Source organism: Myotis lucifugus, unplaced genomic scaffold (assembly GCF_000147115.1).
Source record: "Myotis lucifugus unplaced genomic scaffold, Myoluc2.0 scaffold_284, whole genome shotgun sequence".
Lineage (NCBI taxonomy): Eukaryota > Metazoa > Chordata > Mammalia > Chiroptera > Vespertilionidae > Myotis > Myotis lucifugus.
In genome coordinates, this window is record NW_005871332.1 from 95,628 (window position 1) to 122,504 (window position 26,877).

The following is a 26,877-nucleotide window of genomic DNA, read 5'->3' on the forward strand; positions in this document are numbered from 1 at the left end:
GAAAATATTAAATAAGGTATTTAAATATAAACTGATACACAGGTAATTCATAACTTTAAAAATAATTTATATAAATTCTTCCATATTTAATTAATATGATCCTCTGTAAATATATTATCGTAATGGTTAATAATAAAGTGTCTGGCTAAAAGGTTCTCAGGAGCCTATTGCATGGGCTAATCATCTTTGCTGTGATAAGATTTTTAGGCTGAAATATGTAAGATTGTGATTTTACTGTTGGTGAATCTCAAATTAGTTCTTCAAAAATTAGTCAGTCCAAAAGAGATTACAGAATACTGAATTGTTGTATTCAATAACACCTGCTAAGAGACCAGGTTAAAAAAAAAAAAAGACCAAGTAAAAAATGGTATTTTAATTCCTGTTAAATTCTATACTTCTATAACATGAGTAACTTAAATTGTTCATTTTAGATATGTGAAAGCTTAAATTCTTTCTGAATTTTTAATTAACTTTCCAATTTTATAATACTTATTAAAGTTTTAGAAGTCCGATTGGCATGCATGGTTTCAACCGTTGTCTATTCTCAAGTTAGTTTTTATGAAGTAGCTTAAAATAATTGCTCACAAACGCTCTCTCAATTATCAAGCTGTTTCTCCAATGAACATATTATATATTCAATTACCCAGTCACTTCAGCAATTTCACAATTGTTTTCATATTTGCTTAATTTTCAGTTTATTATTTCTTATGCACTGTAGTTTCTAGGGGAAAAGTTACATAAAGCATTTGGAAATCCTTGGATTGCTTCTCAACCTTTTGGCTAAGAGCAGGTGTGGAGATAAACAGAAGGTATATTTAATGAGTTCATTTTTTTAATGAGATACATTTGCTGGAGACAGAAATCTTTAAATAAAAAAGTATTAAGTTTGATATTTATGCATTTTGAAGACAATCGACAAACACTTAAGTTAAATGTTACTTATTCTTTTAAAATGTACAAATTATTTTTATCATCACTCACGCATTATTATAGCAGGGAGAACAGTAGATTGAAGTTGCAACAAATATTCTTTCAACACTTCAATAAACACAATGTAAACATTCACTTTAATAATGTTTCCTTTGTTAACACCAAACTGCACTTTTCTTTGCCTCTGGCTGAGCCATGACTAGCTGAGTAGCAACAGCAGAGTGCTGAAAGAATTTTTCAATAGCAATTTGCTTGTTCTAATTTACTTTTCAAGGTTGATGATCAGGATCACTATGTTCTTGCAAAAAGATCTATTTCTATTAATGTGATCCAATCATTCTTCTTGTTCTCATCATATTTAGTTCCCCTGGAAGCTTTAAGTGAATCAGATGTAAAGCTTTTTTCAGTTTGAACACAATCATCACTCATCAACAAGATTAAGAAATAGAACTTATATAATTTAAAAATTTTACACAATGCATATTGAAAAAGTAAAGTTTATTTCAAATGTATTAATAGTCTAATTATGTAATGGGAATTAAATCAAGTTATTCTCTACATCTTCAATAAATTTCAAAATAGCTAAATTTTCCCAATCTCCTTTCTGTGAGGGACTTTGTATTAGTTCCAATATGTATAGTTCCAATATTCAAAGAGCCCTAGCTAAGTGATTTGTAAAATTCAATGATATTACTTCACACTAAATAAAACAGGCCAGGAAAAGAAACTCTTCCTTCAATCACCGGAAAATCAACAAAGTTAACAATATAAATAAAATGGATCACATTTATGCAGGCTGTGCTTCTAAAAGGGAAAAATCACAGGGTTTAAAAATAAATATTGCCATTAATTATCTCTTTATAACCTGCAGAGGGCACTCAAGTCCCTTGAGAGAAAAAGTGAACATTTTAAGAGGGATAACAATATTCTTTTACAAAACTATCATTTAAAAAGACATTTAAAGGAAACATACACTTTGACTTTACATGTTGACGGATTATTAAAATATACAAATTTTCACATATCCTATTGGAGAAACAATTCATCAGGTGGTTTCCATCCCAGGGCACCTGTCAATCTGTAAATGCTAAATGCTGTGCATCATATATTAGCACTACACTGCCAACAATTGTGCAGATTAGCCAGGGTCTTAGAGAAATCAACCTGGACCTCAGAGCAGCCTGCTTACAAGACAATAAACTAGTCATAGAGATATGGCCTTGCACTGCTGCAGGCTATATGTGGACAATATTATCATACCTCTAAAACAGTTGATGAAAAAAATTAGAAGCTAGCTGAAGCTCAAAAAGTTTTAATCATTTGTAACAGTGATCTCATGAATTCTTTGGAAATTTTTATGTTAATGAATCTCTTCATTACTATTAACTAACACTGTGTTTGGAGGAAAGATATTTGAATTATTTCCTCTGACATGACACTTAACATATGTATTATATATACATTACATATACATACATGTACATATGATTTATACAGATTCTGATACATATTTCAAAATATATTGCAACATTTCATTAAAAATATTTACTGCATAGTGAATTATTAAAAATACTAGTTTTCTTAGCAACATGCCTTTCATCTTATATTTTTTCTGATCCTCAATTTCTGTGATTAAGTAACCGGCTATCAAAAGATATTTGGAAAGTTTGGTTACTAAATTGAAACAGGAGAGGCTGATACCCAGGGAAGTTAGAGGTGCTTCTTTGAGTCATTGTTTCAATTTAGAAATTGGGTCACAGAGACTTTGGAACAAAATAATGTATAATTATGTAAATACATAACTTGTATTGCAAACTGCTACTAGAATAATGAACAATTATAAAGCATTTAAAATGCTCTGTCTATAATAACATTAATCACTAATAATAACAGTATTTAAAAACAAATTTTTGTTAAAAATTATTTTCTTTTTTAAGGGTCTTAAACTAAATGTGGAATAGATCCGCACATTTGATATCTTGCAAGATAAATTTTGACAATGGTAAGTCTTTAAAGATGAATTTTTTGAGAAACCGTAGCACAAAACGTATCTTAAAATGTTATTCTTAAAATATTGTGCAAGATTCCAAAGAATATTTCAAAGTCTTAAAGTTATGGAAGAAGAGGTACACAGCTAAATGGAAAGGAAGGCAGAAAAATAGTAAACAATGCTGTGGAAATGGTTAGCTTGATAATTTAAAATAATTACTTAGAAGTATTCTTGTAATAGCATCATTTACCTTCTTTATGAACAAAAACCTTCATTCTGAAAGTGAACGCAATTATTCTTATTATGGGAACATAAGTTGTTTTCCTCAAGAAAGGACAAAAATATTTAAATCAAGTTAACAAATAAAGCCTTGAAATCAGAAGTCTTAAGATGAATACTTGTGTATTACATGTTTCCGCAATTGGATTTACCACATAGCATGACCTTTTTAAATGGGATGAGGGTGGGAAGAAACCATGCAATTTAATAAAACTGAAGCATGTTTTTCAACCTAAATTGTAGTGACTGCTTTGATTTTTGGGCTATCTCAGGGTCAATGAGTATATTCTCTAGTACATGAAACAAAACTAGAAGATATACTTAGAATGTAGTCTTTCTTCTTTTTTCAAAGACTATGTTTCCTAAAAATCATTGTTAGACAAAGCAAAAAAGAAATGTTTGTTCTGTTACGTAAGAAATAAACTTCATTTGGTATTCAATTGACTTTCTAACTTAGCAGACAGGACTTTACATCTTCAAATACTGAAAATAAATTGCATTCTTGGCCCTTGCTTTAAAAGGTTAGAGAGAATAAACGCACACCCTGGTAGTGTTCTAGTGATCTCCCTAATCTCAGTTGCACTTTGTCAGAACGAGGTAACTGGTAGTTAAGTGAAATACCCTAGATCAAAGGGGGATTAATCACCAACTGAATCCTTGCTGAATAAACCTGTCATTCAAGAAAATTATTTCCACTGAACTTAGCAGAGGATTGAAGGTATTTGCATAACAGGGACCAACGTACTTCAGCCAGGTTAAAAGGTTCAGAATTTATCCTATGTTTAGCTTTTTGCCTCCTTTTCCTTTCAGCAGCATGGTACAATGGTTTCTAATCTGATAATACAGCCAACTATCTAAATGATGTCAGAACAGGAAAGTATTGCAAAGTTTGGATGAGGGATGGATCAATTTCACTTTCAGTAACTCCTAAATCTGATTTGTTGGAATTTAAGATGTAATCCTAAAAAAGTCCCTTAAACCTGAGGACTGTTTATTAACATCCCTTTCCTGACCTTTGTCTTAGAAACAACCGTTCTGCTGTGGCAGCAGTCCCTGCAGAGGCTCTGGATGCAAACTCGACCTCCCTCCCTCCCAGGGGTGGTGTAGGAGTCTATGAATGGCTATGAAGTGGTTTGAAATACTATAATAAAAAAAAGGAGAATATTAGCTGTTGTTATTATGTACAAAATTGTGTTTCGAGAGACCTTAAATTATACAATACATAAAATCACAATTTCAGCTCAAATACTTAGTTGGTGTAAAACAGAATTTTATAAGACAGACTAATGTTTAATCAAGAAAACATTTTTAAACAAATAATTCTCTTAAGAATTTTTGACAGGGCTATTTACTTCAAACTTGATATTTAAATCAATTATTTTAAGAAAGTTAAAAAATGCCCACCTCTGTAAGGGCTTAAAAAAGTTTAAAAAATATTGTTTAGAAAAGAAAGATTTCACCAAAATCATGAACCATTTTTTCTGGAGCACATTTTCAGAAATTTAACACTTTTTGTACCATTTGGATCTACTGAAGAATAATTACCTATATGACAGATAACAGATTTCATAATCATATTTTGCACTAAAAAGGAATTTAGCAATTTTGCATCTACAGTAGGTCTGATACCATCCAAATCTTTGGAAATAGGTGCTCATATTCACTGCAAACGCAAAGCATCTTTCAAGTTAAAAAATGCAAAGAATAGTTATCAAAGAAAATGAATAAAATCCATAGTGAGATAATTTTTTAGAAAATGATTGAAGTTTTAACCCAAGAAAGGACTCTTAAGAGTGTCTTATAGCTTAGAATAAGAACATGTCAATCACGATTAAGCTTCTGGATCGGAATCCCTTTGAAATGCAGCTGTTTCTTCTTTAATTGTGGCAGCGGAGTCTGAAGAAAAGAAAGGTCCAGCCTTAAAGATGAGTAAGGAATACAAAATAGCTCAGGATTAGTTGTGGAGTTCAAAGGTCGCTAATTACACTAAGGAGTTCCCAGACACAGGGAAAACATTAAACAGGTCACCTACCAAACGGGAAGCAGACTTTGTCTTCAGAAATTATCCCGAAGTGACAGGTTTCTAGACAAAATCAAAAGCATCACAATGTGTCCAGCTGATCTCAACGGGAAGAAAGCAAGAGCTGGTTTTAGTTTTGTAGCATTATGTTAGAATGGAATGGCAACAGATGGCCTTAGGTTGCCCATGGCCCCACACTTTTCCAGTCCGCCCTAGATTTTCCTCAGGTTTCTAGAAATGTCAAACCAGATTCACTGGTTTTCTGATTGCTTATAGTTTTCCCTAGGGGATTATTATACTGAATCTCTGCCTACTCACTAGATAAATGACTCTTGCCTATCTTAGTGTACTTTGCTGAACATTTATACAATCAAGATGTCCAAATGGTTCTATTAATATTAACATAAATTAAATATAAGCTTTCCTTGAGTTAAAGAGGGATCAAATGACTAAAAGGGAATCATTTTTTTTATTCTTTCAAAAGGAAGGTTTTTACTACTATGATTAAGCTAGACTAGTAAGTTAAAGTCCTGATCAGGCAGTTATTCTATTTCCTGTGTTACTAGGATAATTTTGAACAGAGAACATTATGCCACAATAATGCCTTGCAAAAAATAAGAGTTTATAATGAGTAGGATTGACCTTAATTAAAAAATCACATTTCAAATCCTAAATTTATATGCAATATCCCTTCAAATTATCACAATTCCCTTTCAAGGAGTTAGCAGCTTTTTCTAAGCTTTTCCTTAAGAGACTCATTAAAAAATAGAAACTAAGATATAATTTAATTGAATACTAATCTGTAATGTATATTTTTTCATAACACTTCTGATTGTGTTCCATGAAAAGAAACTTGACATGGATTAAGATTTGAGGATCTTGAGATTTTATCTTTTCTTGAATGGTCACTTAAAGTCCAACTTGACAATGAACTGCTTTGAAAACAGAATGAGACATATAATTGTCAAGACAGGTAAAGAATAAAGAGTATGACTAGATGATTCCTGAGGAAACTAAGATAATGCTAATAGAGTGATAATGACAAATTTAAAGAAATATGCTATATGAATTTTTACCTGAATTTATTCATTAATGAATAATAATAAAATATGAAAAAGGCAATATAATACCTAAATTTATCTTTAAAAATTTGGCTGCACACATTAAGTGATCACAAAACACCATGCTCATCTTCTGAAGATATACCACCCCTCTTACTATTCTTATTGACACCCTAAAGCAAATTGTTATTGTGGCAGATAATAAGCTTACCTGAAAAGTAACTCCAGAACAGAGATAAACACCTTAACTAGAATTATGCAGATTCTTTATAAGTCAATTGGGTAGTTCTGATTAAGAACAGTTTACTATTTAAAGAATTTTGCTTTGTTTTCATTGGCTGTTTGTTTTTTTTCCCTCTCAAGAGATTTACAGTTGTTTCTAATGTGGTCTCTGGCATTCTGTAACAACACAATGTACTAGAAGCTTGGTACTCAGGTTCGGAACAGCAATCCATCAAGAGTGGCTGCCTGCAGGTCTGAACTGAAGAGGAACCTGAGCCTGTATCCAGGAAGCTCAGTGGAATAAAAGGGCTGCAATCGATTAGCCATGTCTGCCGTAGGCACAGGAGGGAACATGTGGCAGGGTAACTCAGGACTAGAATCACCACTGGTTTATGCTCTGAATCATAGTTGAGAAAAATCAAAGAATAACAAAATTGGAGACATTAGTCTTGAAAGTGTTTTTTTGCCAAACTATGTCAGACTAAAATCATCAAACAAGAGTATTTTTATAATTAAATCATTTAATGTTTTCTCATTCATAGGTTATATGCATACACATTAAAAATAAAAGACTATGATTTAATTTAGGCTATGTTACTATTGTATAAGCCTTATTTAAACATGAGATAATTACAGTAATAATGATCCATATGTTACTGGAGCAGGAGCTTTAGAATTCCAGATGTAATAGTCAGAAGAAATTAGTTTCCGGTCTGAAAAATAAAAGAAATAAATGATCAATGTTAATAAATTGTATTAACAAAAATTCAGTAAGAGACAGATATTTTAAAGTTGTGGAATACAATTATTTCAAGGAAGGCAATACTTTGAAATATCCATTTTAATTTGACTTTTTCAAGGCATTATTATAACTCTTACCATTTCAAAAATTTGGTTTCACTAAAACATTTAAATAATCCATGTTTAAGTTTATTTTTTGTCAAATTTATGCCAAAATCCCTCATTTATGTCAAATCGGCCATTTCCCCTCCTCACATTTTCCCTAAATTTTGTTTCTATGGATCATTACTTCAAGCACAAAAACAGTAAAAAAAATTTACATTGGTTTCCCTTTTGTAACCTCTTTACCAAGGTCCTGATTTTGATCTTGCAATTATTCTCTACCCATTGAAAGTTTCAGAGATAGAACTTTCTAAAAATGTTTTTAAAAGATTGCTTCAGTGGTTTCTTTTCTTTTTTTTAATTTTATTATTTTTTTTTATTGCTTAAAGTATTACAAAGAGTATTACATATGTCTCCCCCCGACCCCCCTTGACATTCCCCCGGTCTCCCCTACCCCCCAGAGGCTTGTGTCCATTGGTTATGCTTATATGCATGCATACAAGTCCTTTGGTTGATCTCTTACCCCACCTCTCGGCTTCAGTGGTTTCTTATAGTTCTGATAAAATCTAAGCTTTTTGCTTTAAGAGCTTTATAACTTTGGACAAATGACAGCTTTTTTTGAAGTAACGTTTTTTGCTATGTAAAATTAAGATAATGCTCATTTGGAGCTAGACACCTGTAAGTTCTTATCACATACATCACTAAATATCTAATTTTGCCTTTTCTACCTTTCTTCTTCATGCCCTTCTTCATAGTGAAAAGGATATAGTTAGGATATATTACCTTATCTTTCTATTTATTTATTTTTTCCCAGTTTGGGAACTTAGTGACACTGAGAGGCAACATAGCATATTGGTTAAGCGGCCAGGCTTCAGAGCTAGACTATGTGGGTTTGATTCCTAGATCTGCCATTTACTAGTTATGTGACTCTAATCTCTCTGTTCCGTCAACATCCTCCTCTGTAAAATGGAAATAACACATAATAGGATTATATAAAAATCAATGAGTTAACACATAAAATACTTAGAATTGTTCCTGGCATACAATAAGCAATACATGTTAGCCCTTATTATTTAAGTTAACATTTTGCATTCTGTATTCCATAGATACATTCTAAAATATTGGTCTGTTTGAATTTAGATGAAACCACTGGTTTGTCCAAACTGACATAACTATATTATGCCTTCACATACATACATACACACACACACACACACACACACACACACACACACACAACATTATGAAGACCATTCTACATATAATCATCTCTTTAAAAAACTGCCCCAAAAAAATGGTGCAGGAGAAAATAGGAAAAACCTTAAGAAGGTAAAGAATATGACATTCTAATTACATTACACAGAACTTATTATTGTCCTTAACAAGTAATTGCTTAGAATCCTGAAGTAATTAATACTATTATTTCCATTTTACAGATGCGGAAACTAAAACTTTGAAAAGTTAACTTGCCTAAAATTACACAGATAACAAACTGTCTGAGCTAGACTTAAACCCTTGTCTGTCCAACACCAAAGCCCCTATGAATAACCCCTGAAAAAAAGTGTATATTATAAACAGAGCAAAATAAATCCAATTTTAAAGTCCATCTCTACACCAATTCTTGCCCATCCAGATAATTTCATAAACAGAAGAAGGCAGAGGACAATATAAAGTACACAAACTCTTACACAGAATAGGATCGGGCCAGAATTTTATAAATTGGGATTATTCCCTGATCTTTTTCAGTTACATTGTAATTTTACCTTAGGTAATAACTGTATAACATCATTTTAATTCCCTCAAGTTAGTATGAATCTATACAACTTACGTGTGCTTATTTTTGGTTTTCCTGATGCAAAAACTTGAACTGAATGCTGGTCCGCGTAACACCCAGTAAGTGTGTAATCTAAGATCCTAAAATGAAGCTAGACAAAGAAGAAAAATGTACCAAATTGAGGGGATTCTTTGGTAAAAATAAAAGGTCACATTACTTTCCTTGATGCAATTTTGGGAATTCACGAAGTTCACAAATTTTAAATCACAAATATTGAAGCTGAACATTGTGTGTGTGTGTGTGCATATGTATACATATACACACACCATTTCCCCTTTGCATTAGGGTCATTTCCTTGTAAGGCTGGCATCATCACGTCCTTCACATATACCAGGCACTTCACTAATATGAACTCTGACCCTTACTGCAAGGTATCCTTATTGTATAAATGAGAGAACTGAAGTTCAGAGATGAAAGCAATTAGAATCCCAGCATGTAAGTAGCAGAGCTGGCACTTGAACTCAGACCTGACTGATTACAAAGCTGATGCTCCTTCCCCTATGGTGTCTGGTGTTCTGGATATTCTCTTCTACCTCTAAGGCTATGTGGTTGTGATATATTTAGATCATAATTCTTCTACAGGCAGAAACATATATATCTTCTACCAAACCACAAAAATACAATTATGAAAAGAAAAACACCAGTTTATTCTGGTGTTCAGAAGAAATGAGATGCTCTACTTAATTTTCCAGAAAAATGAACTTTATCTTTTATATAACTAAACTTAGAAATCACCCCTTCTCTCACCTATAAAACCTTTCTAAAATGTAATCCATAGGTCTCGGATTTAATTGATAATATTGTGTCATCAGTATAAATGCCAATTATTATGTGGGATTCTAACAGCAAGGGCCATTAGTACCTTCTCTGAAAGCATAGCCCTGGGTGCCTGAGTCACAATGATATTCACATTAACCATGAAGGTTCTATATCTTACAGAGCTCCAGTCCCCTCGGTTCTCTTCATCTTTGCTGCTAAAAGTTCCTGATTTTGCAATACCCTGATAACTTTTTTTAATACTTTTTCTTTCTTCGATCTCCCTTCCTTGCAAATTTCCCCTACTTCCTAACTTTCTCATTTGATTACAAAACTGATCACTTGCATAGAATGTAATTTCCAGATCTTTACAATGTCTTTCCTGTTGCAACTCAAATTATCTCAACCACAAAGGGCTTTTAATTGCTTGTTTAGCATAATTCTGGATGCTGAAAGTTATGACAAGGTTGATTTCCAAAAAGCTAGATATTATAAAAATAAGTCTATTTAGTGAACACAAATATGTAGTACATGCTTTCAATTAAACTGTATCTGGTTAGGTGATGGAAATGAATAGAAAAGTCATAATCCCTACCTTTGAAAGACATACAATGTAGTAACTAACATCCCACATTTTTTCTGAAAAATATCTGGAAGCAGGAATATTTATAATAATCCTTGAAACAAAGCTTGTGGACATAGTTGAAATTAAGACAGAAGAAATGAATGTCACAAGTGTACTTCTGACTTCAGAAGTACTAATGCTTTTATGTATGGATTTCAATCTCTCTTCTTTGATACTATTCTATTTAGATTTTGCTGTTACTTTTGATCACCTCTTCAATTTCCTTCATTGGTTCTTCCGAATCCCTTATTCTCTCTCTCTTTTTAAAAAAATCTTATTTCCACTGACTCGACTATTTCTTTTCCATGGAGAACTCCTAAATCCTATATATAGTTGAGCTCCCTCCTGAGAATCCTGCTCCAAGTTTTTAGCTACCTTCTGAACACTTACACTGGGATACACTGCTATCACCAGCAACATTCATGATATGAAGCCCGCTCCCTCTCAACTTTCTCCACATCAGTATTTTCTTCTAACTACTATACTGATCCATTCATCAAATATTTATTGTGGCAGGTATTGGACTAGATGTTGGTAGTAAAACAATGAATGAATGAGACTCACATGGACTCCACTCTCTTGGAGCCTCAAGTCTTGTTTAAATTACATACATTTTTAATAATACCATCTTTGACTTTAAAGTACTTATTGTCTCTATATTTAATTAGTGACCAAGGCTTTATGTTTATTACAACTCCTACAGCAGTCTCTTCCTTTTATTCTCATCCTTTCTCTTTCTGTGACACTACAGGAACTCGGCATCATTAACTTACACCTTTCATCTGGAATACTAATAGAGCTAAAAAATAGTTTGTCTATAGTTATTTTTTTCTCTCACCTTCTTCACATACATTCCAGCTTAATCTTTATAAAGTATCACTTTCTGAAAGACCATTCACTCCCCTACTCAAAAAAATTATAACATTTTCTAATAAAGGAATAAAAATTAGATTGAAACCCTCTACAATCCACACCTAAACCATGTATCCAGCCTTATGTGCTACTATTGTTCCTGGTACTGGTTCCTAAGCATGCTTTGTTACCCTTCAATCTTCTATGTTATCTCTTTAATTCATACAAATGTTAGTCTTCATGGCTTCACATTCATGCTTATCTGGGCCTCAGAGTTTTGCTTAAATTCCATTTCTACTGCAATGCTTTCCTTGACCACATTGGTCAGAAGCGCTCACTTTGTCTTTGAAATACCAAAAGCAGTTAGCACTGATCAATTGTTGACATGGATTATTGAAAATAACTTTAGGGGAAAAGGACTACATTTTACATTTTTGGTATACAAATTTCACATGTGATCATGATAGCTGGGCAGAAATAGATTAAGGTGAGGTGTTTAGGTCATAGTTGCCTGCTTCACCTTAAAGGTTTTACAGTATTAAGTGAAAAAGAAAGTTACTAACACTAAACAAAAATAATCTCACAAAAATAAAAAAGGAACAGCACAGACAAAAAAAACCCCAGAGTTTTAAAAAATTACTAGAAAACATTAAAAATCAATTAGGTATATGTAATTTAGAAACAAAGGAAAGGTTTCTAAGGGAGTGAGTTATTCAAATATGTTTACCTTTAAATATGCTGTACCCCCAATGCAAATGTGGTCAAATGGCTGCTTCTCATGGCTCTTGGCTCCAAAAGTTACAGTTCCAGAAAGACTAATTTCCATTGATTTTGGGAACTTCTGTCCTAAAAACAAAAATTTACCAATCAAATAGCCTAAATTAAGTAGATTCTAAAGCAAATGAATGAAAAATAATCAATAAACAAAACCTGGCTCACCAATAATCCAGATCAATAAGCTTTTCTCTCGAAATACTTCGAGCTGGCCAAAACTAACTTTGTATTCCACATGTGTGATTGGACCTCTTTAAAAAAGGACACAATACAAAAAAAAAAAAAAAAGTCACAGATATAACAATTTTAAGAAATCTAAGTCAAATCTTGCTACTGTTACTTAATACAAGGGAAGCATAAAAGCATTTCTATATCCAAGTTGGCAGAATAGAGTAGAACAAATAATATTATATCTCAAAAAATGCCAGAAGCACAATAAACATTTTGGTGATGACATGTATTTCATTATTAATTCTAAAGATAAATATAAAATCATATAGAATATATTACTAGTCACATATTGACATAACATTAAAACTATAATTTTAATATACATTTAGATACACTTTGCAAAGAACTATGCTGCAGTACGAGTTTAAAAGTAGAATGATGAGGAAGTACAGTTGACCCTTGATTAACATAGGTCCCTACACAGTTCAAACCTGTGTTGTCCACAGGTCAACCTTTTCAATCTATAGTTGGGAATCCGCAGGTGTGGAGGATCAAGTGTTGATAAGTTTTTGAGGAGCCAAAAGTTATACATGGGTTTTCCACTGCATAGGGTTGGTGGCCCAACCCTCAATTGTATATGAGTCAACTGTAATCTTATGATATGATTGATTTAATTCACCAGATAGTTGATAGCAAGGCTTGACTTATATAGAGTAGAGAGAAATCGCTAGAAATAACGCTAGGAGTGAAACAATCTCTGAGAAAGCTATGCTGGCTTATGTTTATATTTACTAGCATGTTTAACCAGAAAAATAAAGACACATTTAAAGGTAGAGATTATTTCTATCACTATGTTTTGGTTCAGAATCAGCATTCATTTGAATAGTACTTAAAAAATCTTATAAGGAAGGTTAAAAACAAAGACAGGTAATTCACTGTAGGGCAGTGGAAATGTACTAAGGAAGGCAGAAATCATGGCATCATGTTATTTTATTCCTACCTATTGTAAAATGGTATATGAGCTTCACAGAATTCAAAATTATTTTTCACACTTTCATGAAGTTTTAAATTAACTGTTATTTTTAGTTGTACTTCTTCCTCTTTCATTTGATAAAAGCCTAAAATTGGTGGGACAGGAACCTAGAAATAAACATATACAAACTTTTACATAATTGTCAGGTTAATGGGTCTAAAATATCAATGGCAATTGAGAAAAAAGTCTTGCAGTAATATACTCATTATTTAAAGATACATCTTTAATGACTAATGGGTTACTCCAAGCTGCTTGGATAATAGATGATGGAGCTACATTCGTTGTAAAGGCAAAGATTCTTCCACCTCTTTTTGTTTCCAGAGATGAGAAAGGTGCCTGACAAAGGTGTGCAATTCATTTTTACATTCTTTTTCCTACTCTTGCTCATCCAGGTTCCCCTCTTTCAGGTTCTCTATGACCTGCCATTTAGGACAGGCAGTGACACTCTGCCCACAGTTCCTGTTGCCCCATTTGTATACTCTGACACCCCAGCCCACACCCAGCTCAGCAGCTTACTAAATTGGTTATCAATAATTGATTGAAATTGAGACAATCTGTAAGCTGGGGTGAGCCCATCAATATTTCTAGTACATCTGAAGTAAGAAATAGGAAGGACCTACTTTTACAGTACCCGTCCTAGTACTGGAGGACATATGCAAGCTGAGAAAGCTAGGTGGAAGGAGACTGAGAAGCAGAGATGCACAGACAGTGTAGACCTTGAGTATAGAGTGATTTTAATTTTAATTTCTGATTCTAGTTTCAGTAAAGCCTGGGTCTACTTCCTATCCTTGAATGACAATGAGATTGCCTCTTGTCTTCTCAAAGTAAATTCAGTTTACTTAAGCTAGCTTGAGTAGGTTTTTCTAAACCATTGATTCACAATTACAAGAAACAAATGGTAAAGTAGGTTTTGGAGTCTGGAAAATTTGGGTTCAAATCTAAGCTCTGCTACTTATCAGTTATATGACCTTGCACAAGCCATTGAACTTCTCTGAGACTCTCCTCATCTGTAAAGCGGGGATAAAAATACAAGGGTTTTGAAAGTGTTAGAGAAAATACATGTAAAGTGCCTAGGACAATGTCTGACACAGCAGTTTTTCAATAAGCAATAAACAGCTATTAATAATAATATATATTTGTAACCACAGCTGCCTAGGATTAAAGGCATTTTTACATGTTCATGGTTCAAACCATAATTATACCAAGATCTTCCCTATGACCATAAACTCCTTATTTGGGAACATTAAAAAAAATTCCATGACTTTGAAAACATTAAGTGCTGTTACAGACACCAGAGATAAGAGACATCTTATTCAAAGAAATGAATCTTAATTTTCATTCATCTGGTAAATAACTCATGAAAAGTTCTCCTTTGGACCAAATGTATGAATGATCTGCAAAGTCTCAACTTTTTCAAGGTTGTTTACCTGGGAAGTGTAGTAGCACAAGTTGAATGATTCTAAAGGTGGAGTGAATGGAAATTTGTAAGGTCCACTAAATGCAGAATCATCCATTGCATCAATGCTACTAGAAGTCAGAATGGCAGAGTCAAGAGAAGTCACACAAGGATGAACTAGAATATCCTGAAGTGGAGATCCATTGGTGGGGAGACTCAAGCTGATGGTAACATTTGGCATGATTCCTTCTAAATCACACTGTAATACAAAAGGAAAATTATTACCAAGATCTTAGAAGCAAACATCTTCTGGGCAAGGCTTTTCAGAATTTATCTGATTCATTTTCCACAACTTACTTTTCTCTTAAGACATTGTTCTCTTTGCTGTCTGTTCTCCTTAATAGTGTAATCATGCTCTCAGACACCCAAGCCAGAGACTAGGAGAACCTTCCTGGAATCCTCTGCTTATATTTTCAACCCTTAAAAAGCTATATTAAACCCAGTGACTTCTCTCCATTCTTGTTGCAAACACATTGGTATAGGACCTTACAATTTTGGTCATAGTCTTCTAAATGTATTTAGATTTGTTTTCCTCTAATCAATCCACCCTCCATTAGTGTCATTATCTTAATGAAACATAATTTTAATTATACTGTATCCATGCTCAAAACCTTTCAGTAGTTGCCTCTCAGTTTTGTATTACTTTGAAAGCCTTTCATTGTTAGGCTCCCACCTACATCTTCAATCATTTCTACCCTGCAACTAATGCTGTAGACATAATGAATTCTTGAATTTTCTTGAATAAGTCATAATATCCTATACTTCCATGCTTTTTATGTGCTATTCCCTCCAGCTACAATCTTTTCTCTTTGTAACCTCAGTTCATGTGATGCTTTGTGTGAGCCTTACATTCTGTATTGTCAGCTCCACAGCCTACCTCTGCAATATAGAGAAGCTCAAGATCTTTTTTCCTATGTGTTATGGGTTAGTTTGCCAATGAGAGGTAATGAGAGACTTGGAAGGTAGAGGGGAAAGGGAAGTCAGTATTCTAGAAAGGTCACGGAAGCTAGATTCGACAGCTTCACAGACCTGTTTTCTTCACATCCTTAGTGTCTAGCACATTGCTATGTACGAGACACTAAAAAAAAAAAGTTTGCTGAATGGATATAGTTTTCTAATTATGGAGCCTACATTTGTTTTCCATTTTAATCTGAAATATTTCACCTTTTTCGTTTTATCTATTGACTGACATATATATAAATTCAAGAATATATGTGCTATAAAATGTAAGTACGTAGAGACTAGGCAGGCATATAAACAGTACCATGCATAACTACTGTCTTATAAAGGTCTTTCAGTGACAGTTACAATAATATCAATCACATTTGAAAATAAAAATGCCATATACTCTTACTATAAAACTGAAAAATATTTTAGTGTTTTAACTTCTACACCATCTGTCATTTCATCTCCATATATAAATTAGCAAGAAAAAAGGTTTTGTTTTTTGACAGATATTTATAAAGATAACAAAATATGCAAATATTAACAGCAAATACTATTATAATTTTAAATCAGTCAATTTATATTTATTTAATTAGCTTCTAACATTCTTACAGGGATCAAGAAAATGCAGCCATTATGGAAACCACCAACAAATTATCTGCTTCCTAAGCATTTAAAATACCAGATCACCAGTCATTTATTATAGAATGAGGACATCCATTTTAGAAGAAATTTATGTACTACCCTTTAAACCAATCTGGCATATGTAAATGTGGACTTTTAACTAGAAATTATAAAACAGAAGGGTCTAGGAACTTACTTGATTTTAAAAATAAGAAAAAAAATTTAAGAATTAAGATTTTTCCAAAGACATGGAAAATTAGCGGTAAAGTGGGGACTAGAACTTTAGTCCACTGGTTTTTGGTTATCTACTAGTACTAAGATAAAATGAGGATAATTACTTCCATTTACAACAGGCTTCACAATAAAACTTTGTATACTAAGCTTCTGAGGTACTTAAAAAATGTTTGGCTAACAGATATACTATTTACATACAAGTTTAAAGAAACATTTAATATGTGGGTTAAAGTAGAGCCCTACTCTTTTTACTTTTAGAAGAAAGTTTTTTGAAGAAGAAAGTTTTCCATAACTTGTATCAGACAAAAAAACAGAAATCGACCCAAAATTCCAATACACAATAAACTAGGGTCAGCTTATTAATAAGCTGAGACATTTAAACACCATAGTATTAATTAGTAGTAAATTATATATAACACTAGAGGCCCAATGCACAAAATTCATGCAAGGGGCTCTGCCCTCGAAGCCCCAGTTTCATCTGGAAGGTCATCCAGAAGGTCATCTGGACAGCTGTTCTGCTGTTTGGTCTAATTAGTATATTAGCTCTTTATTATATAGGACTAGAGGCCTGGTGCATGAAATTTGTGCAGGTGGGGGGAAGAATCCCTCAGCCTGACCTGCACCCTCTCCAATCTGGGAGCTGCAGTCTGGCCTCCCTCTGCAGGAGGTGACCGGGCTGATCAGGGGAAGGTGCCGCCCCCATCACCCCACTGCTGCTGTCACTGCTGGCCGCCACAGCCGCCAAGGTGTTTTCATCAACATGGACTCCAGTCCCTTCACCACAAAAAAAATGACAACTTTCTTTAGGCATTTTCAAGATGTCTCTTTCATAGGATATGACATTTCTTTCTTTCTTTTTTTTTTTAATCCTCACCTGAGGATATTTTTCCATTTATTTATAGAGAGTGTAGAAGAGGGAAAGACCTCACCATGCACGCAATCCCCTCCCGCCCACCTGCGTGTGCAGCCTCCTCCTGAGCGGTCATGATGTTACAGTGTCCCGGACAATTTGCATATTACCTCTTTTTATATGTATATACATATATACACATACACTAGAGGCCCAATGCACAAAATTCGTGCAAGAGTAGGCCTTCCTTCCCCCGGGTGCCGGCACTGGCTTCCCTTTATCACCCGGGACCCAGGCTTCCCTCGCAGCCCCGGCTTTGTCTGGAAGGTCGTCCAGTCTAATTAGCATGTTATGCTTTTATTATTATAGATAAATAGTTACTAGAGGCCCAGCGCACAATTGAAATCACGCAAGGAGGCACCCCGCAGGGGGCCGGGACCTGCGCCTGACCCACATAGCACCGGCCACCATGTTGTGTCAGCTGGGGTGGGGATGTGCTCCAAGCCGCGAGGCCACTCGGAGCATGCCCCCCGTCACTGCATTGTATCTGCTGGGGTGGGGGCAGGCGCTCTTATGTGTTGTGTCTCCGCTCCAGCACGCCCCCAGCCCCAGCCTCTCCATGTGTTGTGTCTCCACTCTGGCCCACCCCCAGCCCCAGCCTCCCCACGGCTGCTGGGGTGGGGGCGGCACACAGTCCCCTCCCGCCCATCTGTGCACGCAGCTCCTCCTGAGCGGTCACGATGCTTGGCTAATTAGCATATTCCCTGTTTAATAGATAGATTCCCTATTTATTGTCACAGAAATATAAGAAAAAAGACTTCAACTGTGTTAAGACTTACAAATAACATAACCCACAAACACCTCAACATTGGAGCTATTTATAGTTCTGATAAACTTAATAACTGCTATGTATTTTTGATCATGATGGAAGTGAGTTTAAACACATATATTCATAAATCACTTTAAGGTTAAAAGGAAAAAGGAAGACCCTATTTGTCCCAGGACCTACTTCTCTATTCTTGAAATCTACTTTTATCTATAGGATTTGTATATAACCATTCAATATTAAGTTTGATATATAAAAAAGTTTATATTCATAAGTACAGAGAATAAAGGACGATAGAAAAATAAAGGTATCTGAGAATATTAATATCCACTTGTAAAAATTGTACTTGGAGGTTTTTATTTTAGATCATTATTCAACATGGTACTGATCACTGCTATCTATTATTATTTCTGTTGACTTTTCCTACTTTCTAACCAGAGAACCCCCATATTAACTCATTGACTTGTTTAAATAAATCAAGAGCCTTTCAAAATAGCTTTAGATATTAAATCCGAGGTTTGTCAATTTCACCCCTTCTAGAGAAAATGGAAAACAGATATGGTGGTTTTAAAATATCTTCACAAATTATTTGACTCTTTTTAAAAGATGAAGCCTAATTCCAGTCCCCTTGAATGCAGACCAGACTTAGTGACCTGTTTCTAAACAACCGAAAATGGTGGAAGTGAAGCTATCTAACCTCTCAGTTTTGGTAATAAAAAATATAGCTTCTACTTGTGCCCCGTGTCTGTCTCTTGTCTAATCATTTGATCTACAGAAAACTAGTCACCAAGTTGTGAGGACATTCTTAAGCACCATGTTGAAAAGTCCACATGGAAAGGAACTAAGACCTCCCACCATTAACCAGTCATGTGAGTGAGCTATCTTGCAAGTAGGTCTTCCAGCCCCAATCAAACCTTCAGGTGACTACTGCTCCAGCTGAAATCTAGACTGTAATCTCATGAGAGACTCCACACCAGAAGTTCCAACTAAGTTGCTCCTGAAATCCTGATCCACAGAAATGATAATAAATGTTCTTTGTTGGGACAATGGGGCAATTCATTACTGTAGCAAGATATAACTAAGTAAGAAATGCAAAAGGATAATTTTATCAAATATGATATGAATTTAACATCTAGTGACTGCTATTTATGATAAAAATCAACAATCTATAATCATCTATAATAATGGCATAATATGCTAATTAGACCAGACAGCCAAATGACCTTCCATACGAAGCTGGGGCTGCAAGGGCCGAGCCCCTTGCACGAATTTTGTGCATTGGGCCTCTAGTGTCATGTAACAATGTAAACTAAAATTAGTAAATTTTACTTTTCTCTATAGGTGTAAATGGTATAATAAAACAAGTTCCAGAGAAAAATCTCACCTTGCAAGTGACAGTTCCGACTACTTGCCATGTATCTGCTATATCCTGTTTATCATATTGCATAGATTTTACTTTTTCAGTGATAGAAATTGAAACTTGTGGTTTTCCTTTGTATGCTCCAGCTTTCCAGGCTGGCTGCTTTTGTGGATGAGTCACAGAAGCAAAACTGATACTATCCAATGAATTCTGTAAGTTGGCATCTAGTAAAGTTCCAAATGGGCAAGCCTGTAGAAGCAAGTCAGGCAATTGGCTCAGTTTTGTATTTAGCTCAGTATCAATTTTTTGACTTGAGTAAAGAAAATCCTGTATCCCAAAAAGAAGTTCAAAGCCTTGTGAAATTGCACTAATGCTAATTAGCGCTGGACGAGGGGATAAAGTTTGTTCAACTAGTGGAACACAAGCATATACTATGCCATTCTTCAGAAAAGCAACAACTGGCCAGAGTTCTTCACCTCCTACTTTAAGTCCATACACAGATGTTTTATTGATGCGAGAACAGCTATCACGACTCTCCATGAAGTCTCTATCTTCATCCAATAATCTAAGTTCGAAGAGTAATGATTTAAGAAAGGGACCATCTTCAGGGATAGGCACATAGCTTGTTCCATTGAAGACTTTGGCTCGTTTTTCAACAGTTGGATACCGTCTGCAGTATGGAAACAAAAAACATTAAAAATTATTCTTCCAAGTAAAATAAAAATGGAAGAATCCAAAAACAAAACACAAACTAAAAACTGAAGGTAAATAGTAATAACAAAATACAAAGTAACACATACATACACACCCACGAAAGCCATAACCAAAAAAAATGTATATTGCTTGTTAAGTTCTGACTGTGGTAACTAACTGTTGCATAGTTGGTATATTATCTCAAATGATAAAGTATCATTATCTACTACTAAACATAATTTAATAATTTTTTTTAAATAGGTAGAGAATATGATTCTAATTTGAAATCCTAGTTTCTTGGCCATTGAGATTCCCACTTGGTAGGCAAGGAATGTATACCTGGACACGTTTTAGGCGTCTATAAGAACTTTACTTTCTGATACCGTCATAGTAGAGTAGGATCAAAAGAAGTGGTTTGATTTAACCCTCTACAATTTTTAGTTCACTAGTTGAGATGATACAATTACAAGAGGAATGTTCTATTCTATTTAACCTATAGTGAATAACTGGTACCCCAAGTATTCTTGCCAACCCCTAGAAAAATATATGAGCATTTTAGTAATAATGGTTTACCTCTCTGGCCCTTGAAGATAGTATGAGGTAATAAAAAAAAAATCTGAATAATCCTTTATGATTTGCATGCTTTAGGCTGAATGGTAAGTTACTAATTGATCCCTTTTTGGGGGGAATCAGAATAGAAGGTGCTTTTGTTCATTTATAGAAATGTTAGATCATATTTTCTTAGTTCAAAAAATACGTGCTTTCCCTATTCCTTACCTTCCCACAATCCAAACAAAATCAAACTCTTGGTTATTAACTTCTGTGTAAATTACCTAACTCACCCAAGTCTTTTTTTCTTATTAGTAAAATAAAGAGGTGGCTAAAGAACATACCAGTAATTCTCATCAAGGATCAAGAACATACCTTGGCCAAAATAATTTTTTTTCACTAATTGTACTAATAAAACATTGATGTTTACTAATATTGTTTAAAAAGAAAAACAATGTATTCAAATTTATCAGTGTATTGGTGATCCTTATTCATTAACATTCTGATGCATTTTCTTGGTGGAGAAAGGGAAAGAATTAGTTAGCATTCCAGTAATGTAGTTGTAGGTGGATGCCATTTCTTTCTCCGAGTCTCTGGATAAGAATAGTTGAGAACTTTGGACTAAATTCTACTACTAAACATAATTTAATAGTTAATTAAACTATTAGAACAGTGTCTTGCAATCTAGTTACTTAAAGGATAATCAAAGTTCTTAAATGCAAGAATCTAATGACTGAATGTAAACTAAGAAGTTAATCTGGGACCTTTTACAATGCTTCAATGTACGCTCAATAAATATTTTTGTTGGATGATTCAACTTGCCATTTTGGATTTATTCTAGGCCTTTTCTAAAATAGGACTCACACCTTGAGTGGCCCTACAACTATGAGGTACAATAACAACCTCAGCCAGACTTAACCTGATACTACTACTAGTATCTATCCGGGCAGCAAACCTCTAAAACAGAATCTAAATCAAGTTGCTTTTGTGGGGGAAAAAGTAGTTAGACACAGGAAAGATCATTTCTTTTTTTAAGTATTAAATTATGGCCATTATTGTTTGGCATATATGTGGGTAATATGCTAGAGCATATCTGTTTAGCCCTACCACTGGTCCCAAAAAGTCAGAAAACTGAAATAATAAAACTTAACTAATTCAGTCAACAATACAGAATAAGTGACAAATGAATTATTTGAACCAAACTTGCTGCTTCCATAAAGATGTTGAAGCGCTCAACCAAACATATCTGAATTTTTCTTCTGAAATATTCTGAGCTCAGTGGAAAAAAATTCTAAAAACAAGCATGACTTCTTCAAGGAAGTTATTTTTGTAAGCAGGTAAAAATCTTACTTCTATGAGATACTGAGATAAGCTACAAAGCCACAGTTACAAATACAGTATGGTATTGGTACGATAACAGACAAATAACAGAACTGAGACAAACCAATGGTTATATGGGAAACATAATAAACTATCAAATAGCTCCACAAATCAATGGAGAGAATATGTATTGTTTGGAAGACGATGTTGGAAAAGTGGCCCACTGTATAGAGAAAAAGAAAATGGGATTCCTATATTAATACCATATGCAAAGATGGACTATGGATAGATTAAAGATGTAAATTTAACAAATAAAATGATAAAGTTAAGAGAAGATAATGTACAGAGATATCCCGCGAAGTACTACTTTGCTTGCAATAAACAGTGATTTCTGTTTAATCAAGGGCAACATTAAGTTCATCAGCAATAAGTGAAAATACCTGTAATAGCTAAAATAATGACATAAGACTATATTTCAAGAATACACAATTAACTCCTGCACATTAACAGAAAAAAAACAGCAAGTCTCAAAGAAAAAAAATGAACAAAGGATATCTATAGGCAAGTCACAGAAGAGGAAACCCAAAGGGTTAACAATCATTGCTACACAGAGAAAATCAAATACTATTGTGGCAAAAACTGATTAGGACAGAAAGGAGATACAGGAACCCTCACTCACTGCTAGTGAGAGGGTAGACTGGAGAAAGTATTATGAAGACTCAATCATTTGGCCATATTTAGTCAAAATCAGCATAGATATGCCCCATACACCTTTTGAGGCTATCTACTACAGCACTGCTCTAATGGCAGAGTTGGAGGCAACCTGGGATACATCACTCCGGAAGAGGATAGGTAAATATCAAAGGTGTAAACCATGGATTACTACAGAGCAAGTAGAAATAATGACTTAGACCTGCACTGTCCAATTTAGTAGCCAGTAGCCACATGTGATTAAACATAAAGTTAAACAATATTGAATTCCTCACTTGCAATAACCACATTTCAAAAGCTGCATGTGGTTAGTGGCTATAATATTAGCACAGATTTAGAACATTTCCCATGTCCATCACTGCAGAAAATTATATTGAACAGTGCTGCTCTAGATGAATACAAAATAATGCTGAGAAATCTGACAAATGAAAGGAAAGGGAATGAAGTCGAAGGAACAATGATGTAATTTGAAAAATGAATACACAAACACACAAATACAAAGATAGCAACAAAGATATGTTACCTATGAGGCAAAAAGAATGGCAGAAATAAAGATACCCAAGAGAATATATAAATAAAACGAGGAGTACTTTGGATAGAACAATGAGGCTGATAAACCACACTAACGAATATTATTATCACCCTTACTTGAGGTACAACAACAAAAAGTCTGTATTGGGGGCAAATGGTAAACTCCAACTTGATGCCCTTAGGAACAAAAATTATTTAGGTTGCAAAGTGGGAATTTTTCATGTCCACATTGCCAACCACTTTTCATTTAAAATTACACTCATCTTTATTTGCTTCAATCTCACTCAGCTCTGCTACTTCACTACAGAGCTTTCCTCAGAGAAGAATGAATTTGTTGGCAATACATAAACTGTCAATAGCCACTGAGAATAAAAGGTGAAACAGATTATTCAATTGCCACCCACATTTTATGAAGTTGTTATATAGTACCCTTCACAGTTATTTTGATACACGTGGCAAATTCTAGAAATAAAACCAGATCAGCTTACACCATGTAAGAGAAAGTGAATACAATGTAATTTGGTCCTTCTTCAATTTTCTTCAACCATTAGGAGTTAAACTATCTGAAATTTTCAAGGAATGAAACATAAGATGAAAATAACAGTCTAATACTGCTCAGCAAGGATTTTCCAGAAGAATGAGTTAAAATGTCATTGACTGATTTTTAGTAGTGAAAGAAAAAAATTTAAACACGTGTAGTGCTCAGTAAGTTTCTTTCCTTTCATCTCTGTATCAATACTAAAGCAGGTGCAGTAATTTTAGACGTAGTACTACTAAATAACACTATTAGAAAACACACAATACTTAATATGTGCCAGGCAGCAACTCATTTAATTCTCACAACACGGTGAGTTAGTTATTAAAATATTCATTTAGCCCTGACCGGTTTGGCTCAGTGGATGGAGTGTCGGCCTGCGGACTGGAGGGTCCCAGGTTCGATTCCCCAGTGGGGGGTGTGCAGGAGGCAGCTGATCGATGTTTCTCTCTCATCGATGTTTCTAGCTCTCTATCCCTCTCCCTTCCTCTCTGTAGAAAATCAATAAAATAAAATATTAAAAAAATAAAATATTCATTTAACAGGTGAAATAGAGGTTACGTAACTCGCACTAGGTTTCGGATCAGCGATACACTGCATCACAAAACTGTGCTCCATGACCCATTCCTCCGACGGATCATCCCGGAGGATTCAGCCTTGCATTTACCTGGAGAATCTGACCGTGCCACCAAGTGGAGTTCCGGGTTCGTGGCTGATGAGCCACACTGCTCGCTGAGCCATGCTAAGCCGCTAGTGCATCAGTGCACCCCGCAGGCCGCCACGGAGGAAGAGCGCAGACCGCCTTTCTCAGATGGGTTCTTAACAGAAGCCCGAGGTTCATTCATCCGAGCTGCCTTCTGCCCCACCATGAACAGGTGCGGCTCAGCAGGGAAGCTAGCGCCTTCAGAAGAAGTGACGAAAGCCTCTGAGTCCGTCCTGGCCAACACAGGCCACAAAAGAGTTCTGCGAATCCACACCTGGAATCTCGAGAACTTATGCCTCCCCAGCAACCCTAGCACTTGCTTCCTCTACATTCCACTTCCGGGATGGTGGCCCACCAGGATCAAGATTCCTCACTCGCCCAGCGACGAGCCTCTCCGCGGTTCGCCGGCTGCGCGCCCCTCCCGACTGCCGAGCCGGCGCGCGCAGCTCCACTTCCGGCGTCGAGGCGGTGACAATGGGAGCGGCGCGGGCGGCGCCGGGAGGCAGCTGACAGGCGTCTGCGGCTTCGCTTCATGGCCGCTCTCCCGTCCTGCCTGGGCTCGGAGGGGAGCTGGGGAGCCCGTGGCGGCCGGGAGCCGGAGCTGGCGAGCGGAGCGGGAACCTGTGCGCGGCGCCGCTGAGGCGCAGCATGTGAGCGGAGACGGCGTCCAGCGCGAGGCGAGCCTCCCAGCCGGCCGGGATGGCTACGACGGCCGAGCTCTTCGAGGTGGGTCCCGGCGGGTCTTCGGGGAGTGGCAGGCCCGGGGTTCAGGCAGCGAGGTAGGCGGGCGGAGGAGCGGGTGTCCGCCCGCGGCCCGGAGCAGCCCTCGGAAGAAAGGTGCACAGCGGAGGGGTGGGGTGGTGGCCCCGGTGTCCGCGCGGGCGGAGCGTGAAATGGGGGCGGGTTAGATAGGGGCTCGGGTGGGGTGGCGGGCGGGGAGGGGAGCCTGGAGTCCTGAAGGGGGAGAGAGGAAGCCTGGGAGGCCGGGGCGTGGGGAGACGAATGCTGGAGGAATGAGCGGTGGGAAGGGCTGTCTCGGGCGCCGAGAGGGGAGTCTGGAGCCCCAGGCTGGGCCGGCCCCTCGCGTCGCTGGGCCCCTCGTGTGATTTTCTTGGGGCCGCCTGCGATCGGGGCGCCTCGGGGCTGCTCCTGGTTTGTGATCACCCCGTTAGTGACCGGAAGCGACGCTCACCTGCCAGCCCGTTCACTCTTACACTGGAAAAGGCCGGCCGACGTATTGTTTTAGGATAATGAAGGCCCGTTTAGTCCGCTGGACGGAAGAGGGGCAGAACTAAAAGGAACATGTGTGTGCCCGCCTCCGAGAAGTGGGGTGCGCTATAAAACCAGCGACCCGCTGGCTGGAGGAGCCTTCCCGCGGAGACGGCGAGCTCTCCGAGGGGTTCCCTGGGAGTTTCCAGTCTCCAGGACGTGAAGTGTAATTTCGGGAAATCCAGTGTGAGAAGCTGCGCGGTGTGAGATAATAGGATGGGAAAGTTCTAATGGGACCACAAAACAATGAAACGTGAAAAGAACGGATCTCCTTTTGTGAAAGAAATGAAAACAGATATGAAGAAGGAGGAAGGAAAGACCCCTTTTGTGTGTGCTTGTGTTTCATGTTGAGCAACAAAGGAAGTAATAGTGAGAAGACTGCAGTCGGCAATAGAGAATTTCTGTCTGAGTGACAATTGGATCCTTTTTCTGCCTAAGATTCAGCAGGGTTTTTTTTTGGTGTATTTTTTGTTTGTTTTTGGCCTAAAGTGTAAATGCCAGTGTTTATAACTGGGAACTTTTCACATTTGTTACTGTTCCAGTATTTCGGGTTTCTGCCAGCTTTTGGATAGATAATGCTTTTGAGAGGAATAAGGTGCCATTGTTATAATAAATTGTAATAAAATAGTAAGTTGTGAGCGAAGGATTTATAGTTACAAGAGAGAATTTGGAAATGCTAATAGCATTTCTTCAGATTTAAGTGATGAGAGAGAGAGCACATTAACTACTCCAATTCCATCTGTTTATCGATTGACACGGGCAGGGACATATTCTTTTTGCTACAAGCTTTTACTGTGTGTTGTTGGGAAAGGTACTAAAGGAGTTCTGTAGTTCCTTGTTTTATTTTTTTACATCTTATAAAGGTAGAAAACTATGTATGA

The 26,877-nt window shown here is 36.1% G+C and overlaps 2 protein-coding genes across 14 annotated transcripts in view; one reads left to right on the forward strand and one right to left on the reverse strand.

The window, feature by feature from the left end:
* Window positions 1-670: 670 nt before the first annotated feature.
* On the reverse strand, window positions 671-25,134 carry AP5M1 (adaptor related protein complex 5 mu 1 subunit). 9 transcript variants are annotated; one of them, XR_002831890.1, is made up of 11 exons: window positions 24,692-25,133; window positions 19,710-20,355; window positions 14,818-15,045; window positions 13,358-13,497; window positions 12,352-12,437; window positions 12,140-12,258; window positions 9,174-9,270; window positions 7,137-7,215; window positions 6,492-6,899; window positions 5,232-5,282; window positions 671-5,117 (listed from the first exon to the last, which is right to left on the reverse strand). XR_002831890.1 is itself a non-coding variant. In XM_023763439.1 (10 exons), the coding sequence occupies exons 1-9, from the start codon at window positions 24,763-24,765 to the stop codon at window positions 5,255-5,257; spliced, it is 1,497 nt and encodes a 498-aa protein (XP_023619207.1). In that variant the 5' UTR covers window positions 24,766-25,134; the 3' UTR covers window positions 671-5,095; window positions 5,232-5,254. The 9 variants fall into 9 exon arrangements, 4 of the variants coding, with proteins under 4 accessions (XP_023619207.1, XP_006099839.1, XP_006099841.1 ...); XR_002831889.1 differs by having other exon boundaries at window positions 5,232-5,316; XR_002831891.1 differs by lacking the exon at window positions 9,174-9,270 and having other exon boundaries at window positions 5,232-5,316; window positions 24,692-25,134.
* Window positions 25,135-25,179: 45 nt separating this feature from the next.
* Window positions 25,180-26,877, forward strand: part of EXOC5 (exocyst complex component 5) — a 41,367-nt gene continuing 39,669 nt past the window's right edge. For 4 of the 5 annotated variants that reach the window (XM_023763437.1, XM_023763436.1, XM_023763438.1 and 1 more), the window contains exon 1: window positions 25,204-25,453. In XM_023763437.1, coding sequence (XP_023619205.1) covers window positions 25,427-25,453 — 27 coding nt within the window. In that variant the 5' untranslated portion in view covers window positions 25,204-25,426. Of the gene's footprint in view, window positions 25,454-26,877 lie in introns of all 5 variants that reach the window. The other variant, XM_006099775.2, reaches the window with a different exon arrangement.

Excerpts from the sequence above, each read along its gene's own strand:
- AP5M1 (XM_023763439.1), bottom strand. The coding sequence starts at position 24,765 with ATGGCTCAGCGAGCAGTGTGGCTCATCAGCCACGAACCCGGAACTCCA. Across the intron at positions 12,259-12,351 it reads CTTATTGATCTGGATTATTG|GACAGAAGTTCCCAAAATCA; the intron begins GTGAGCCAGGTT and ends TTTTGTTTTTAG. Across the intron at positions 5,283-7,136 it reads ACATATGGATCATTATTACT|AAACCTGTCACTTCGGGATA; the intron begins GTAATTATCTCA and ends GATTTTGTCTAG.